The 18,499-nt window shown below is 48.4% G+C and overlaps 2 protein-coding genes and 2 pseudogenes across 2 annotated transcripts; 3 read left to right on the top strand and 1 right to left on the bottom strand.

Moving 5' to 3' along the window:
- Positions 1 to 165: 165 nt before the first annotated feature.
- LOC147957620 (uncharacterized) lies at positions 166 to 1,242 on the top strand (annotated as a pseudogene).
- Positions 1,243 to 1,793: 551 nt separating this feature from the next.
- LOC147957619 (uncharacterized) lies at positions 1,794 to 2,765 on the top strand. The gene is made up of 2 exons (XM_087531788.1): positions 1,794 to 2,579; positions 2,667 to 2,765. Exons 1-2 carry the CDS (start codon positions 1,794 to 1,796, stop codon positions 2,763 to 2,765), a joined length of 885 nt encoding a protein of 294 aa, XP_087387914.1.
- A 2,518-nt stretch (positions 2,766 to 5,283) lies between these two features.
- LOC147957618 (uncharacterized) lies at positions 5,284 to 7,062 on the bottom strand. The gene is made up of 4 exons (XM_087531787.1): positions 6,979 to 7,062; positions 6,681 to 6,827; positions 5,702 to 5,961; positions 5,284 to 5,572 (listed from the first exon to the last, which is right to left on the bottom strand). Exons 1-4 carry the CDS (start codon positions 7,060 to 7,062, stop codon positions 5,284 to 5,286), a joined length of 780 nt encoding a protein of 259 aa, XP_087387913.1.
- Positions 7,063 to 12,740: 5,678 nt separating this feature from the next.
- LOC147957617 (uncharacterized) lies at positions 12,741 to 13,296 on the top strand (annotated as a pseudogene).
- The last annotated feature ends 5,203 nt before the right edge of the window (positions 13,297 to 18,499 follow it).

Here is an 18,499-nt window from a genome sequence, read left to right as displayed (position 1 = left end):
AGCAGCTTCAGTGTAGCTCATGGTACTGGTGTTTGCACACAAGAGAGCAAGAATGTAAAAGGAAAACTGAAAGATGTGTTGGAAATAGAAGAAGAAGAGGGATATGATGGCAGTGGTGGTTCTGATTGTGAAGGTGAAGATGACAGTGATGTAAACCCTTTTTATATGGGTGATGCTGGTGATATAGAGATGGAGGAGGGAAAGAAACAGAGAGAGTATGATGAAATAGAAGAGGAAGAAACAGATGATGAAGAATCTGAGGTGGAAGAAGTGGTGCATTATGAGGGTGACACAGAGGTTGAGGAACCTTTCCAAATGGATGAAGATGAGAAAGTTGTTTCATAGGATGAAGAAACTGTAATTGTACAGGAAGAGAAGAAGAAGAAGAAACAGAAGCTTCCAGTGAGGAAAGGGCCTACAACAAGGACACATTCAAGTGTAGTTCAAGAGGAGGAACCTGATTTCAAACCTTCATCTGATGAAGAAGAGAAAGGATTGTTGAAGGAGGCTGATGATGATGGTTATGAACCATTGTCATTTGTACTGCCAAAGAAAAGGAAGAGCAGGGCAAAGCAGAGGCCTCCTAGAAAATGGTACAATAAGAAGATGGAGGCACCACATGAGCAATTATGTCTAAAGATGTGTTTCTTGGATCAACATCAATTCAGAGAGGCTTTGTTGAACTTACACATCACTCAAGGCAGAAACTTCAGATATCATAGGAACTCAGATCAAAGAATAATTGTAGAATGCAACCAAAAACATTGCAACTTCTTTATGGTGGCAGCAGTTATAAAAGGTGAAACTACTTTTGTAATTAAGAAGATGAGAATTAAGCACACTTGTCCTATTAGTACAGAGACAACAAGGGTAAGTGCCAAGTGGCTTGCACAGAAGTATGAGTCACTGTTCAGGTCTGATCTAACAACTGGCATTCAGACTTTGATTGATGCCTGCATGGAGAAGTATGGTGTGGATGTGCCCAAGTCATTGGCATATAGGGCAAAGAACCTAGCTATTGATGCTGTGCTAGGAGATCACAAGAAGCAATACCCTAGGTTGAAAGACTATGCTCAGATAGTGATGGATACAAACCCTGGGAGTAGAGTACTAGTCACTACTGTAACTCCAACACCCAATGCAAAAATCCCCCATCCAGGTCCAAGATTTCATGCTATGTTCCATTGCATCAATGGAGCAAGGGAGGGGTTTCTCAAGGGGTGCAGACCATTCATTGGTTAGTTTGTTCACCTTGTGCATTAGTTACATATTGTTTCATCTTGAAATGCATTTGAATGTTCTAAATATTGAATTTGCTTGCTCATTCAGGTGTTGATGGGTGCTTCATTAAGTTAACTACTGGTGCTCAACTACTTGTTGCCACTGGTAGAGATGGCAACAACAATATATACCCACTAGCATTTGGTATTGTTGGGCAAGAGGACAAAGCTAATTGGTGTTGGTTTCTACACCAACTTAAAATCTGCCTAGGAGGAGAAGAGGGACAGTTTGGTCCATATACAATAATGTCATATAGGCAAAAGGTATGTGCTTGCATCTTATGTCCTTATTCCTATAAGGTTGTTTTGTGCTAGATATTAGCTTAGCTAGTTTAATTGTGTGTCCCAGGGCCTACTATATGCAGTGAATGCTGTCTTTCCTAAGTGCAACCAAAGGTGCTGCCTTAGGCATATCTATGCAAACTTCCAAACTGTTGGGTTTAGGGGGAAGATCCGAAGAAGTGTATGGATAATGCTACCTATGCATATAGTGAACACAAATTTAACATTGCAATGAATGACCTTAGAGCTGAATGTCAGGAAGCTTGGGAGTGGCTTTGTCAAATACCCAAGAAAACATGGGCAAGGCATGCATTTGACACAAACTCCAAGACTGACCTTGTAGTCAACAATTTGTCTGAGGTGTTCAACAAGTATGTCCTAGATGTTAGGAAGAAAAAAATTAGGACAATCTGTGATGGAATAAAGGATAAACAGATGATGAGGTGGCATAGGAATAGGGAGAGTGCAAAGACAGCTAGATGGGACATAACACCCCATTATAGTGAGAAGCTAGAGGTTGAGAAGGAGAGGGCCAAATATTGCAAACCAATTCAAGCTGGTGTGGACTTGTGGCAAGTTACAAGTGGGCAGCAAACCCATGCTGTTAACTTGCAAGTGCACACATGTGGGTGCAGAAAATGGGACCTCAGTGGCATCCCATGTAACCATGCCATCTCAGCAATAAACAAGGGCAAAAGAAAACCAGAGGATTATGTCAGCAAGTTCTTCAAGAAAGAATTTTATGTGGCAGCTTATGAACCAATGATCTATCCAGTTTCTGGTGAGCATGACTGGACAAGGACCCATGGTCCTGACATTGACCCACCTGCATTTAAAGTGAAGAGAGGAAGAAAGAAAGAGAAGAGGATCAAGGGGAAATTTGAAGTTCCAAAGCCTAAGGACACATCTAGAATGGGGACTATAACATGTGGCAATTGTGGACTACAAGGACATAGGTACACTAGCTGCATGAAGCAGTTGAAGCCTGAGCTGGCTTTGAGAAAGAACAAACATGTGGTAATCCTCTTATAAGTAGTAACATGTTTTCCTTCTTGTACATTCCATTTTTAAGTACTAACTCATTTTCCTTCTTGTTTATGCAAGCCTCTTGCAAGGAATCCCCATGCTGGTGCTGCTGCTACTACACCAGCAGCAAGAACTTCTCAACCAGCTCCTATAACAACACCAACAGCTGGAACCTGAGGTGCTGGGAGAGGTGCTGGGACAGGAGCTGGGAGAGGAGCTGGTAGAGGTGTTGGGAGAGGTGCTGCAGCTGTAGGTGCTGGGAGAAGTGATGCAGCTGCAGGTGCTGGGAGAGGTGCTGGTAGAGGTGCTGGGAGAGGGAGAGGTACATTCTCTGCCCCAAGGCAATCTGGTCCATCCACATCTACTGCTGGGACAGGTGCTGGTGTTACACATAGTGGATGGAGGAGGTACTTCTATGCAAGTGGCAACTAGATACTTCATGTGTGTGTTCTTGCATCCTATGATACAATGATGATCTTGCTTTGATGATGTACTTTAAGAATCAATGCCATGTATGGCTTTTGTTCATGTGGATGCATATTATTGGATATCTTCATGTGATATGTTGATGAGTACTCAATATATTATTGGATATATTGCTGGATATATTGCTGGAGTTATTGATATTTTGGAGTTATTGATGAGTACTCATTATATTGGATATCTTCATAGTGTGTATGTTCTTTTATGATTCATATGTTGATGAGTACTCAAAATGGAGTTATTGATATGCTGGATATATTAATGGAGTTATTGATATGTTGTGTATGCTGAAAATGTTCTTTATATGATTGATATGTTGATCCTATTGATATGTTGTATAAAGCGATCATTTTGGGTTTTGGTGGCTCGGGGTCGACGAAACCACCTAAAGCCATCATTTTGGGTTTTGACGGCTCGGGGTCGACGGAACCACCTAAAATCATCAACTAGGGTCTAGGGTGGCTCGGGGTCGACGAAACCACATAAAGCCATCAACTAGGGTCTAGGATGGCTCGGGGTCGACGGAACCACCTAAAGCCATCATTTTGGGTTTTGGTGGCTCGGGGTGGATGGAACCACCTAAAGCCATCAACTAGCGTCTAGGGTGGCTCGGGGTCGACGAAACCACCTAAAGCCATCATTTTGGGGTTTTGTGGCTCGGGGTCGACGGAACCACCTAAAGCCATCAACAAGGCTCTAGGGTGGCTCGGGGTCGACGGAACCACCTAAAGCCATCAACTAGGGTCTACGGTGGCTCGGGGTGGACGGAACCACCTGAAGCCATCAACTAGGGTATAGGGTGGCTCGGGGTCGAGGGAACCACCTAAAGCCATCAACTAGGGTCTAGGGTGGCTCGGGGTCGACGAAACCACCTAAAGCCATCATTTTGGGTTTTGATGGCTCGGGGTCGACGGAACCACCTAAAGCCATCAACTAGGGTCTAGGGTGGCTCGGGGTCCACGGAACCACCTAAAGCCATCATTTTGGGTTTTGGTGGCTCGGGGTGGACGGAACCACCTAAAGCCATCAACTATGGTCTAGGGTGGCTCGGGGTCGACGGAACCACCTAAAGCCATCATTTTGGGTTTTGGTGGCTCGGGGTGGACGGAACCACCTAAAGCTATCAACTAGGGTCTAGGGTGGCTCGGGGTCGACGAAACCACCTAAAGCCATCAACTAGGGTCTACAGTGGCTCGGGGTCGACAAAACCACCTAAAGCGATCATTTTGGGTTTTTGTGGCTCGGGGTCGACGGAACCACCTAAAGCCATCAACTAGGGTCTAGGGTGGCTCGGGGTCGACGAAACCACCTAAAGCTAAAGCCATCATTTTGGGTTTTGGTGGCTCGGGGTCGACGGAACCACCTAAAGCCATCAGCTAGGGTCTAGGGTGGCTCGGGGTCGATGAAACCACCTAAAGCCATCAACTAGGGTCTACGGTGGCTCGGGGTCGACGAAACCACCTAAAGCGATCATTTTGGGTTTTTGTGGCTCGGGGTCGACGGAACCACCTAAAGCCATCAACTAGGGTCTAGGGTGGCTCGGGGTCGACGAAACCATTTTGGGTTTTGGTGGCTCGGGGTCGACGGAACCACCTAAAGCCATCAACTAGGGTCTAGGGTGGCTCGGGGTCAACGAAACCACCTAAAGCGATCATTTTGGGTTTTTGTGGCTCGGGGTCGACGGAACCACCTAAAGCCATCAACTAGGGTCTAGGGTGGCTCGGGGTCGACGAAACCACCTAAAGCCATCAACTAGGGTCTAGGGTGGCTCGGGGTCGACAAAACCACCTAAAGCCATCAACTAGGGTCTACGGTGGCTCGGGATCGACGAAACCACCTAAAGCATCACTGTACCATAACAAACTATTCCTTTTGCAAATGCATTTAAGCATTTAAGAATCACTCTAACATATGTAACTATATGCATTCAAGAAGCATTTAACCATCAGAATAACATAAGCATCAGTATGTAAACATTTTCAGTCTAACATAAGCATCACAGGAGTTCACATTACATAGTGGAGTTCAAATGCACAATCCATCCTTTTCTCACAAAAGGATGAATAGCATATTACTAGGTAGAGAAACAGCCAGAGTTCACAATTAGTACTAGAACCATACATTACACAACCATAATTCTAAGTTACTAGGTCATTGCACAGCCATCCTTTCCAGAAGGTCTGCAATGCCCACTAATCTCAATTCATCTTGTTCAGTTCTCCAAGATGGCCTGGATCCCCTTGATCTTCTCCTTCAGCTTCTCCTCTGCCTTCATGAGCTCAGTTATCTTAAACTCTTGCATATGCTTCTCTTCATTATGGTTTTCCTTGAGCAGCAGATCAGCAACCTGGAACTTCAACTCTAACTTCTCTTGGGTGAGCTTCTCCTCAAACTTTGTGAACTCTGCGTTCTTCAACTCCAAATTCATCCTAGCCTCACTCAGCAATTCCTTCTCTTTCATATTCTTCAACTTGAGGTTTTGGATGGCAATTGCTTGAGCACTTGTCAGGTTGCACAGGAATTCATACTTCTGTTAAAGCTTCTCTGTAGCTGCATCTTTCTTTGCCATTTCTGCATTCTTACGAGCCACCAATTCAGCTCTCCATTCATGCTGATATGTGACAGCTGACTACAGATAACTGAAATCCACAACCCTATCCTGCTGAAAGTCCACAAGTTGATGCACATCTTTCACTAACTTGTCATAATCTGCATCCAGTTTCGTCTTTTCTTCTGTCAAATGGTGAATAGTTAAAGCACTTTGAAGATTATCATTCACCCTAGCAGACTTGCTCTCTTCAACCATTGACCAAAGCTTCAGCAATGCATTCTCCATTGTTGGGGGCCACTGCTCATCAACCCACTGAACAAACCCACAATTTTGACCTTCCTGGAAAAACAACAAGGCAAAATTTAGTACAATACAACTACTATGAGTAGTAAGCAACAGTTAGTTCATGCTAGTAGTTAATGTTGGTACTGACCAACACTGAATTTACACAGTCATGTGCTAAGCAAGAGGTTGATCAGTATATAATTAGCAGAGTAACACTCCATTCAACTTTGCATAATAACCAACTTACAATTGGCCATTAATATAATGGAATCCTACAATCTGCACTACCACTCTAGCAGTGAACTACTTTGCCATATATCACTAACAAATGGAACATAGAAATCACTGAATGAAGAGTTATCAAACCAGACTACATTAGCCTAGCTAAATACACTACATTAGCCTACAGGAACAAACTAGCTAATGACAGTACCTACTATCAGCAGTAAGCAACAGGTACTTATTAAGAGTCACACATCAGCTAATGGAGGGGCTAATGTGAGTACTAAGCAACATTGCATACAAGCATAAATAAATAGCATGTGCACACAACAGAGCATTCATGTGCACACAACCGAGCATGCTTGAGCCTATATTTAGCCTAAATGCACTCCACTGACCATAATATTCACCATTCCTACAATGAGCACTATAGTATGGCATATATGACTAACAAAATTACCATACACATAACTGAATCACAATTGGCAAACAAGACTCTATCACTTCCAATGAACATATCCTGTGCATAATCAATAAGGCAAGAAAAATACCGGCTCTGCACATGCTAAGAACCTTCTCCCAGTCATTGTTCCTTCAAATGCAACAAGCCTCTCTGATGGCTTCCCATGCTTCTCGCACAGCACTATCAGATCTAGCTCAAGACCCTTGTAATCCGGGTCCTCAAGAGAGAAAGGCACCTACCCAAGCAAAATCCAAGTTAGCATCATGTGCAGAGGACGGGGACAAAGCAAATCAAACGAAATCCTCACACCAAAGACCACCTACACAGAAAAATCCTCAAAATTTTCTAAACCTAGCCCTAACCCTAGCTCCAATGGAGTAACTGACCTGGTTGAGCCCATCGGTGGAGGTTTTGGAGTGCATGTACGGGAGGCTTGAGTTATCGTCGCTGCTCTCGTCTTCAAAAACCATAGCTGCGGCAGCTTCGTGTGGCGGCCGGCGGGGGCGGGCGCAAGCGGCGGCGAGGCAGAGAGAAGGAAGAAGAACGCAGAGCAGAGCAGGGGGAATGAGCGGGGTGTGGCTCGACCGCACCAGCCACGCCCTAAACGGTTCGACCCGGGCTCGTCCGAGTCAGCGCGCGGGCACGCGCGCACTAGCCAGCGTGGCGCCTGACGGGCGGGCCCAACCGGTCAGCTTTTCTGTCAATACGTATAAAACGCACTTTTAGTCTTTTTGCAATGGCTCGCCCCAATCTTGATACTGACACGTAAAAATTACCAATCTTGATACCAATCTACTTACAATGCCCCAATTGTGATACTTCTAGAACACTACAGCGAGTGGCAGATGCTAAGATACCAGATGTGGGGTTCCTATCCAGCAAAAACACTAGGGAATAGAATGGAAGATCAACTACTACTTACCTCCGGCTGTAGCATCATGCGGGTTATCCATTCCAGCCGCCACTACCGAGCACGGCGATGGAGACGAGCTTCAACTGGGCTCGTCTTTTGGCAGATCCCCGTTCAGCAATTGGTGTTGTAGATGCCAAACGAGGACGCACAAAAATGATTAGCGACACCACGGCTTTTTAGTTTTCACAGACGCCCACCGAAAGCGGCATGCCGGGGACCCCGACCACGCAGTGCTTTTTTTGTCTCCATAATAATTTGGGATTCCTTTACAAAAAAATATCGTACAAATCGTGGGCATTACGTACTGAGTATCGTTTTTGCATAGACGTGGTCGTACGTGGTAATACGGGCATCTCACGACACAGACTCCCACGATTCGTGTTTACGGTGCGAACGCTTTAGAGTTTTTAAAGTCACGATTTACGTTTTCGTTCATTTTTTTGGTCACCAGGTAACACATGGACACATAGACAAAGTGGACTATTTCGACCCTAAGTTCCATCTGGCCAGAATAAAAAAAAGAAAGTTCGATCTGGCCTATGGAGGCGCGGCATGCAGGCCAATGGGTCGGATTGTGTTTACTTAACCACAAAAAATAACACGTTAGAAATCACACACACCAGTTGGTAAGATGCAGGAATGTTACTTGTTTTTTGATCGGCCGATTGCTTTCGCTCCGCTCTGAAAAAGTAGGATCGCACGAGGCGATCTAGGGAGGCAACGAGGGTTCCCTTGCGTGCCGCCGGTTCCCTCTCTCTCCGCCGGCCGCTCCGGCGGCGGGAGGGAGGGGAAACCTCGGGTCTGTTCGCTTGGTAGGTGTATGGTAGGATTAAGGTTGAGGGAGATGCTGTCGAGGCCGTTGCGGTGGTGTCGCGTCGGAATAAGTTTCTCCGGGCTTCGTTCGCGGTCAGGCGAGACTTTTGCCTTCGTCTAGGAGCCAGCGGGGTGGGGGGTGGGGGATCCCCGAATCGGTCGCAGGCTATGGTGGATGGAGGCCCATTGGCACTGGTCGTTTGGGTCCTCAGATGGGCGATGGATGCAGGGAGACGAAGACCCTTCTTCTTCCTTGTCGGTATGATTTGCTGCTATTGTTCTTCTCCTTCCTCTGCGCCGATGCTGGTGGGAGATCCTACTTTGTCTGGGCGGATGGCCCAACCGCGGTGCTAGACCGGTCGGATGACTCGACTTCTCTTCCTTCCAAAAGGGACACTTTTCGCGGTACTCAACGTCAAAGATGGCGACGGCTGTTGCAGGTGTGTTGGATTGATGTCCATACCCTCTGAGTGCTGGTGTCAAGAAAGGAGTAAGCAGCGTGGCGGCAATTGTACCGTGGTCGAAGATGATGACCTGCTTGCGCTTGGTTGCAGATCCTTCTACTGCAGGGGTCTTCTCTCAAAATTCAAAGATGATGACACGGGGCTCCGAAGATCTTCTTGTGTTATAATTGTTTTAGGGTACTCTAGATGCTCATAGTCCTTTGTGTTTGCGTTTCAGTGTGCATATAAAGATCAACTACTTTTTACTGCTTTGTGATTTGAATGAAAAAATTCTCAAAGAAAAAAAGTTGATAAGATGCAGGAACGAAACGGTGATACAAATGCCATGGACACACTCGATAGAATTAACAACGACCGATAAGCCACGACCTAGACACGACCGATACATGTGGCTTTTGATAAACACGAGCGCCGCGAGGGAGAAGACACGCCCACGTAGGCAGCCAGACCACGATGCGTCGCGTTCTTGCGTGCGGCAAGTCTCTTGACGATACGAGCGTACACAGCGAATACAGTATGTTTTTGTTTTGTGTGGCAACGGACTCACGTCATACACTGCGCGCCCACAGACCACAGTTTGCCGAAAAACACTCGCACGCTCCGAAAGTATAACTGAGAGCTTGCCAAGATGGATATGATGATCACGAGCTGTCGGTTGTCGATCAGAGGCCGCAGCACCACAGAACGCGCAGGGTCAGCGCTTACACCTTGTACAGTCTGATGACACGCAGCAGAGCTACCGTGCTTTTGACCGAGATACCATGGAAAACACCTTGATGATTATTTATACTAACAACATAATGGAACAGCCGGCACACTCCAGTCTTAATGGACACGATTTGCAGCATACAACACTCACACAGAGTCTAATACAAGTTTCACTCTCATTAGTAACGCACCCACCACCACACAGTTTCGAGAAACATTTTTTTGGGTGTTTTCATAGCCTTGATTACTCGCCTTAGGACCTAAATAACTTATGACCATCGAAATGACAGATGCAAAGATCAAGCAGACGGTACACCAGACCAAGCCAAGACGCAGATGAAGAACATAATTACCATCATTAGAATCGCAACGAGCCGCAAGCTGAAGCTCTGTCGGCGCCTTGCTTTGCACAGGGCTTGCTCCAGAGACATGTGCAGCACTGCATTCTCGCCGTCCATGCGAACGATCTCGCTTCGCAGATCAAGGAGTGGCTGCCTAAGGTAGGGCTAGCCCTCGGGTCAAACCAGCGCCAGAACCCGCATCTCTGTTGCCATACCACACAATATTATCATATCAAGAACACACACAGAAGATAAAGTCATGGCTATAAGAGTCAGATCTCACTTACCATCGCCCGTGAACAGCACAGGTACCTCCGGCCGGGATTGGCGTCGGTCCACGAGGTTAGGAGCGAAGCCTTTCGGCTGCAGTAGCAGTTAACGGAAGGCTCGTAATCCATGGGGTGCACGCGGTACGGGATGGGAGAGGTACCTCCGCTCCGGAAACGAGAAGAGGCAGAGCTGCAATGGCTACCGGACGACATTGTGAGCAGTGACATTGCATGCGCGCTCTCTGGAGAGCCTGTGATGTGGCTTTGTGTGTGGAGTGGACGAGTCCATGAAAGAGTCTTGCAGCCTTTTTATAACCAGTGGGGTATCAATTCATGTCGTCACAACTCACAAGCTTACCCAGAAAAAATATTTTCTTCTGAGCGTTTTCGTCCCCTCTAGCGCGAGACAGGCAGCCATCCGCGCCAAGCGTACACATTACCGTTGCGGCGAATGCACGAGACAACGTTTTGCATGAATGATGGCATTTAAGCCTGGCTGATTCTGATTTTTGGGGCCGTAAAAATCGTGTGAATAACCGATTAATCACACACTCGGAACCGAGGAAATATATCATGAAGAACCGGAACCGGTTGATGCTGGGAGTGGATCCGACAAGACAAATGACGAAGCCGACAAATTTATAGGAGAGGGGGACTGGTAATCGTGGTTCGGGAACCGCCGAAAATCAATGATGGGCCCGTCAAAGTTAACTTCGAAGCACGGGCACCCTTTCCGTTCGTGGAACCGATATCGGTTACCAAGCATGCGAACCGCCTTATCACACACAAGGAGCGGACGAGACCAACTATCTCAGGTGGAACCGACGAGAACAATGACAGAGCCGATTGATTTTTGAGGGGGGAGGGGGGACTAGTAACCGCGATACGGAAACGCCGAGAATCAATGATGGGGCCGTCGAAGTTAATTTCAAAGCACGGGCACCCTTTTTGTTTGTGGAACCGATATCGGTTACCAAGGACGTGAACCACTTTATCACACACTCGGAACCGATGAGACCAACTATCTCAGGTGGAACCGACGACACCAACACTGGAGCCGATGGATTTAGGGCGGAAGGGTGACCGGTAACGCCGGTTCAGGAACTGCCGAAAATCAATGATGGGCCCATCAAAGTTAACTTCGAAGCACGGGCACCCTTTCCGTTCGTGGAACCGATATCGGTTACCAAGGACACGAACCGCTTTATCACACTCAAGGAGCGTACGAGACCAACTATCTCAGGTGGAACCGACGAGAACAATGACGGAGCCGATTGATTTTTGAGGGGGGAGGGGTGACTAGTAACCGCGATACGGAAACGCCGAGAATCAATGATGGGGCCGTCGAAGTTAATTTCGAAGCACGGGCACCCTTTTTGTTTGTGGAACCGATATCGATTACCAAGGACGTGAACCACTTTATCACACACTCAGAACCGACGAGACCAACTATCTCAGGTGGAACCGACGACACCAACACTGGAGCCGATGGATTTAGGGGGGAGGGTGACCGGTAACGCCGGTTCGGGAACCGCCGAAAATCAATGATGGGCCCGTCAAAGTTAACTTCGAAGCATGGGCACCCTTTCCGTTCGTGGAACCGATATCGGTTACCAAGGACGCGAACCGCTTTATCACACTCAAGGAGCGGACGAGACCTACTATCTCAGGTGGAACCGACGAGAGAAATGACGGAGCCGATTGATTTTTGAGGGGGGAGGGGGGACTAGTAACCGCGATACAGAAACGCCGAGAATCAATGATGGGGCCGTCGAAGTTAATTTCGAAGCACGGGCACCCTTTTTGTTTGTGGAACTGATATCGGTTACCAAGGACGTGAACCACTTTATCACACACTCGAAACCGACGAGACCAACTATCTCAGGTGGAACCGACGACACCAACACTGGAGCCGATGGATTTAGGGGGGGGGGACTAGTAACCGCGATATGGAAATGCCGAGAATCAATGATGGGGCCATCGAAGTTACGGGCACCCGTTTGTTCATGGAACCGATATCGGTTACGGAGGACGCGAACTGCCTTATCACACACTCCGAACCGACGAGGCAAACCATCTCAGGTGGAATCGACGATATCAATCATGGAGCCGATGGATTTAGGGGGGAAGGGGGCCGATAACCCCGATACGGGAACCGTAAAAAATCAGTGATGGGTCCGTCCAAGCTAACCTCGATGCACGTGCACCCTTTTCATTTGTGTAATCTATATCGGTTACGGAGGACGCGAACCGCCTTATCACACACTCCGAACCGACGAAGCAAACCATCTCAGGTGGAACCGACGATATCAACCATGGAGCCGATGGATTTAGGGGAGAGCGGGGCTGGTAAACCCGGTACGGGGAACCGGCAAAAATGAGTGATGGGTCCGTCGAAGCTAACCTCGATGCACGGGCACCCGTCCGTTCGTGGACGTCTCATCGCTGACGCAGCTGCAGCGTTCCGTTTCTATCCTATCGTTGGAACTATCTTGACCGACTCCCCGCGCGGCAGCGAGTCAGAGTCGCAGCACGTCACCTCTCCTGCTCAATGAACAATCAACCACGTCTCATGTGGCTTTGCTCCCGCCATATGCCAGACGGCTTCGGCGTCTGCCGTCCGCGTACGTCAATTTTCTGGGCTTCCAGCTGCGTCACGCCTCCGTCTCCCCTGTTGTGCTTCCCCACCCCTGTGTTCCCGTCTATATAAACACAGCACGAGCAGAGCCATGGGAAAACAAGCATCTCTCAACGCACCACACCCACATAGGAAGAAACTGATCATCGCTAGGCGCCGCTGACCATGGACAAGATCTTGGCTTTCTCGATCCTGAGCTCCTCGCCGGCGGACATCGCGGGTGCCGGGTACGCCACGCGCCTTTCCTGGCGGAGCCGCAGCTGGAGAAAGCCACGGAGAAGCCGCGGCAGGAGGAGAAGGTCGACCAAGTCTCTCCGCCACAGATAAAGCGGGAGGTGCGTTTCGCACCGGAGTTTGACGGCATCAACTGCTTCGAGTCCATGATCTCATTCTGACCGGCTCGCCGGCTGTCTTGGGCGAGATTTTTGAGTTTTTTTTGGCTATTTTCTCTTTGTGGTTGCTTAATCGGTGATGAAGAGACATGTAATATGTACAGGGCAAGACAATGAATTACTCATCGTAAATTATGATGATTTTTCATGCTGTTAGTTTGAGCCATGATTCTCTGTCGTGTCAGATAAAAAACGGCGAGCTCCTTATAAAAACCTCACTTCCTCCCAACTCTGAATGTGACACACTTGAGCTTGAGGAAGATGAAGCAAATGCATTTTCTCTTCCCTTTTTGTTACATGAGCTTGAGTGCACTTGCTAGGCAGTCATTTGCTTCCTGCAAAAGACGATGGTTCCCCCCTATGTTTGCCCTTAAGTTTACCTTTTTATCGAAATAATAATGATTTAAACAAAGTTTGATCGATTAATACATTTGACAAATAAAAGTTATATATACAGAAAATATAATGTGCGGTGGGGTCAAAAGAATTAAATGCTAAGGAGACCATAATAAATGCGCACACGTACATATGCATTCTAGCAAATGAAAAAAAATGCTATGAAAACTAAAACAATGAACAAATAAATATGTTCTCCACCAGCCTTCACGTGTGTGAATAATGATTTCCCTCTATAAGTCTCTGCTAGCATGAGCAAATAGCAAGGTCTATTGATTCATCGACACTACAATATTTATTCCTCCTTCCATTTGACATATTAGATTACAAATAAGTGGTGAGTACGGTCACAGAGAAGATAACACGACAAGTGTTAGAGTTGTGTCGAATATAGTGTACAAGGTAGGTTACAGTTGGACTTGTAGTTGTATTGTGTTTAGATAGGATCTGGAGTCGTGTCCAAGTAGGACACTTGTATCCTAGGCCTCTCTTATATAGCGGGGGTAGACACACGATGTAACCTATGCCAACATAATAGCAGCGGAACGCAGGGGAAGCTGGCGGCATGTGCCGGTGTCCAAGGCGACCGAGTGCGGTATTGTAGCGGCGTCACGGGGAGGAGCGCCCGTAGTCAAGCCCCGGGGATGTAGCCATATCGGTAAACCTCGTTAACAAATCTCGCTGTCATGTTCGTGTGGATTGCTTGGTCCTCAGATGATCAACGGAGTGCCTCGAATTTATTCTAACAAGTGGTATCAGAGCAAGGTTTGAGATCGAGGCTGATTGTGTTGATCTAGAGGCAAAATTATCATGGAAGAATCAGTAGTCGGCTAGATCATAAGAATCGGCGTGCGGCACGATCGCGTGGGCGCCGAGCTGACGTACTCGGAGTCGGCAAGGTTGGGACGTGGCTTGTGGCAACGGAGATGCGATCCAGTGGGCACACAAACAACAGCCCAAGAAGGACGCATGCAGGCTGAGGACTCGAGTGGTCGTTGAGCGTACATATTCTAGCGATATATGGTGCAATCGGAAACAGCAAGTCACGAGATTTGTTTGGAGACCAAAAGGGGACCGAGTCTTTTGTGGAGACGTACTCTCCTGTCGTGCTTGAGGCGGAGACTTGAGGCGCTAATGAGCAGCCTGGTTAGGTCACCGTAGGACGACCGGACAGAGGCACAAACAGAATGATTTGAGCGGAGGGAAAAAGACCATCACGTTGTGCATCCATTGGAAAGCAGAGACTTGGCAAGGCAAGGCTAGCATCATATTAGCATAGCCCGCGCGGCGGCATGCCACGCCCATCGATACAACATATCTATATGCAGTGTGATGTTTATTTATGGTAAGTACTTTTAGGGTTGTGCTGATAGAATCACACGAAAATAAGATGAGGTGGAAATAGATGTTGATACATGTATAAAATACCAAATGAGGATGATATGATGAAAGCAAGTACATTTATTGCCATGATGCATGATACATGCTATACTAAACAGGAGAACACACACTCATACATATCTGATAAAATCTACTTATTGGAACTGTGCACAGCCCGGGTTACAAAACAAACATTACACGATGACACTACTGCAGCGAGATAGAAGAAGCGTAGACGATTAATTGCTAGATCAGATCATCTAGTGTAGCCTCCAGCAAGATTAGTGCCTGTCATAAAGTGATAGAGTGCTTTTGCAAATTCCAGAATTTTTTCACTCCATTCATACAAAAAATATTATTACACTATGAAACATATTCATACACCGAAAAATCATTACATCATGCCTACCGAAGGGTTTGAGTTTTCTCATCTCTTTTTGATTTTGTTTAGAATCCTTGTGAAGCTCGAGATCCTGCAATTGGTAAATTTGGGTACACAGGCTGGTACACTCATTGTGTGCACGTAGCATTTCCCTTTTCTTTTTAATTTGTTGCTTGGTCAGCCCGGAGTGTCGGCCTGTCACTGTTATCGGATTGGTTGCTGTCATTGATCGCTTCCGGATGCATGCAGTGGTTGACTATGACTTGATAACATCCATGCATGAGAATAGGAAAGGTGATGAGTTTAAGAAAAATGATGATTGGTAGAGGATATTTACAGCCATTGATTAGGTAGAAAATCTCGGTCTCTCTTGGTACCGCCTGATGTAGAAGGCGAATGGAGGAAGAGACGCATCACACATAGACACGGGAAAAGGAGATAACATGCATCGGCTGTGTATGACTGTATTCCGCTGCCGAGCACATCACGAACACGGAACACATGCACCCACGTACCACACACGACGCAGCCGAAGAACGCAAGCCACGCATGCGAGGTAGCGCGAGGGGCGCGGCCAAAAGCGAGCTAGAGGCAGTCAGCGTGGGTTACCTTCCTGCATCTGATGCGGAGGCGCACAGACAGAAGCTGGGGGTGCCTTCTCGCGTCCGCTTCGACGGCAACCTAACTGACACCGCATCTCTTGACGACGACGACGCACGGCGGACGGCTCCGGTAGCATACGCCGGTGGTCTAGGCGGGCATTGGGTCGAGGCACCGGCGACGTGGGAAACTCGCACGTCAAGCGTGAGGTCCTGGGCGGCATAGGACGGTGGGGTGCCGGTGGTTTGGGCAGGCATAAGCTTGCACCGTCCGCAAGCTGGGCGAACTCGAGGTCAGAAACGTCAGCACTGCATGCCTCCGCGACGACGCCTCGTTGGGATGGTCCGCCTCTAATGGCCTATCAGGCCGGTACTTGGGCTATAGGTGTTCCTGAACGCGGCGATGATGGTGCGGTGGTGCTCAGCGGCGTTGAGGGCAAACGTCGTCGTTCGCCTCGATCATCTATGCCATGCTTGCCCGGAAATCATCCTCCGGGTCCGCCGACTCTTTCAGAACCACGAGGCTCTCCTGCAGCCATAGCTGGTGCTCATGCGTAGCCTCTGCGGCTCGATGGTCGCCGCCGGAGTCTGTGCATCTGCTTGCGCCCACCGCTTGGCTTCATGTATAGGTGCCGCCACCACTCCTTGGTCGTCGGCGACGTCCTGCGGCTGCCCGGGGCCTCCTCCTCCCCGTCGACCTTCTTTGCGGCGCCGACAGCAGGGCTGGTGAGCATCAGCCGCAGCTTCGGATCCGGCATGCACGCCGGCGCCGTGTTCGCGCCTCCATGTGGCTTCCTCGACTCTATCCACCCACTCATCTCATGCAGCGCCACCTCCTTGTACTTGCTGGTTGCCTGTAGTGCCGGTGTGGTGCAGCGTGGGCTAACGGTGGCTGTGGGCTTCGACGGGACAGTGCAATGGCTGCCATCCCTTGCCGCCCGAATAGCATGGTGAGCTCCATCTATGGACGCGGCAAGGCCATGGGTTCCAAACATACGCTGATAGTTGTGCCTATAATGCAAGCAGCGAAAGGAAACACCTATATATAGGATTCCTGAACACACCCAAATCACGAATTAAGCGGCGAGAAATAACTGGAACCATGAACATCGTGCTTCCTCGAGTCTTGCTGCTCATGTTGCTGTCTGTCCGAAAAGAGCATGACAGTGGCGACGGGATTGCATTTGCGGTGGCCCTCGAAGATGCTGGTAGCCTTGCAAACGCCTGCTTCTGCCCCTGCGTGGTGTCGCACACCACCAGCCGGTCCAGAATAGATCGCGCCGGCACCTGCCCCTCCGTCGACAACCGGCGTCGGCGGCACCGAGGCCACGATGAAGGGCCAGTCGGCCGGGGCGGGGGCTGGCAGAGGCCTACGGCGAGGCAGCAAAGTGGGATGTGGGCGCCACCAGAATTTAGCAAAGCAACGATCGAGTGGTGAGGTTCAGAAGCGACGCGAGGATGCTCGACACGAATGAAGCGATTCCTTTTATAGGCGCAAACTGCGGTGTGGCTGTGGCGGCAGGGTTCAAGATAAGAACGGAGTGAGACGTGTGTGATTTGATGAATTCCTTCGTGAGAGAGAGAGAGAGAGAGAGAGAGAGAGAGAGAGAGAGAGAGAGGGGAGACTGGAAGGACCGAGAGAGACTTGGGAACAACCGCTCAAGTAAACGCACGCCAACACGTGGTCCCATCACGGCAACATGCATGAACCAATCCAAATAACATGCACCGTATGTAACTTTGGAAGCAAGAGATGTCAAATCAATCGCATGCACAAACGGACACAGCAAAACGAATGTCCCAGCCCAGACCACACAGGAATAAAACAAGTTCAGAAAATCTACGCTAGAACCGTTCCATACCTCCATACACGCGCAATCATGTCCCTTGTCCTCTTGCCGTTGGACCCATGCCCGAATAGCCTGATCGCCGCTCCTGGCAGTTCCGATTGGTCGTTCACCCAGCCACACGGCATGTCCCCACTCGGCCGCATGCATGCATCACTGAAATGACTGCGTGCCTCTCTCGCCTCGCACTTGGACGCAGACGCACACCGCTGACAACCGCTTTGCTCATCTCTCCATGATGTACGTGCTTCTCATGCCATGCAAACACCCACGTACACTTTTCCTGCCACATATCCAAGCCATCCTGAGCTATTGCACTCTAGAGCGGTGCATACAAAGAAAAAATACAAAAGACAAACAAGATGCTAGCGCTAGAGCTACACGGCAACTACAACAGCGATGAAGCAATGAAGTTCAAAAAATTTGAATGAAAAACTCACAGCCACACACTAGTTTCTACCCCACCATATCCCAAAGTAATACACGTGTCAAGGAAGGAAATGCCCACAAGTTGCTTTCAACCAAGTGGTTAAACGTCAGGGCAAAAACATCCCCTGAGATAGAGGTTTGGGTATATTGAGCCAGGAGCATATCACGATTTTTGCTTTTAGTACGCAGGGGTGTACCTCATCAGGTTTTGCTTGTGTACTTGGGGCATTGCGGTGGAGCTCGGTTAATTTTTCGCAAGGTCAATCATACGAAGAACCATGGCGTCAACGGGTACCAGGTTTGAGGTGGAGAAGTTCATGGAACTGAAAACCTTTA

Source organism: Triticum urartu, chromosome 7A (assembly GCF_056163025.1).
Source record: "Triticum urartu cultivar PI428250 chromosome 7A, HENAU_Tu73, whole genome shotgun sequence".
Taxonomy (NCBI): domain Eukaryota; kingdom Viridiplantae; phylum Streptophyta; class Magnoliopsida; order Poales; family Poaceae; genus Triticum; species Triticum urartu.
The sequence above is the reverse complement of the archived record's forward strand: the minus strand, read 5'-3'. Positions and strand labels throughout refer to the sequence as shown.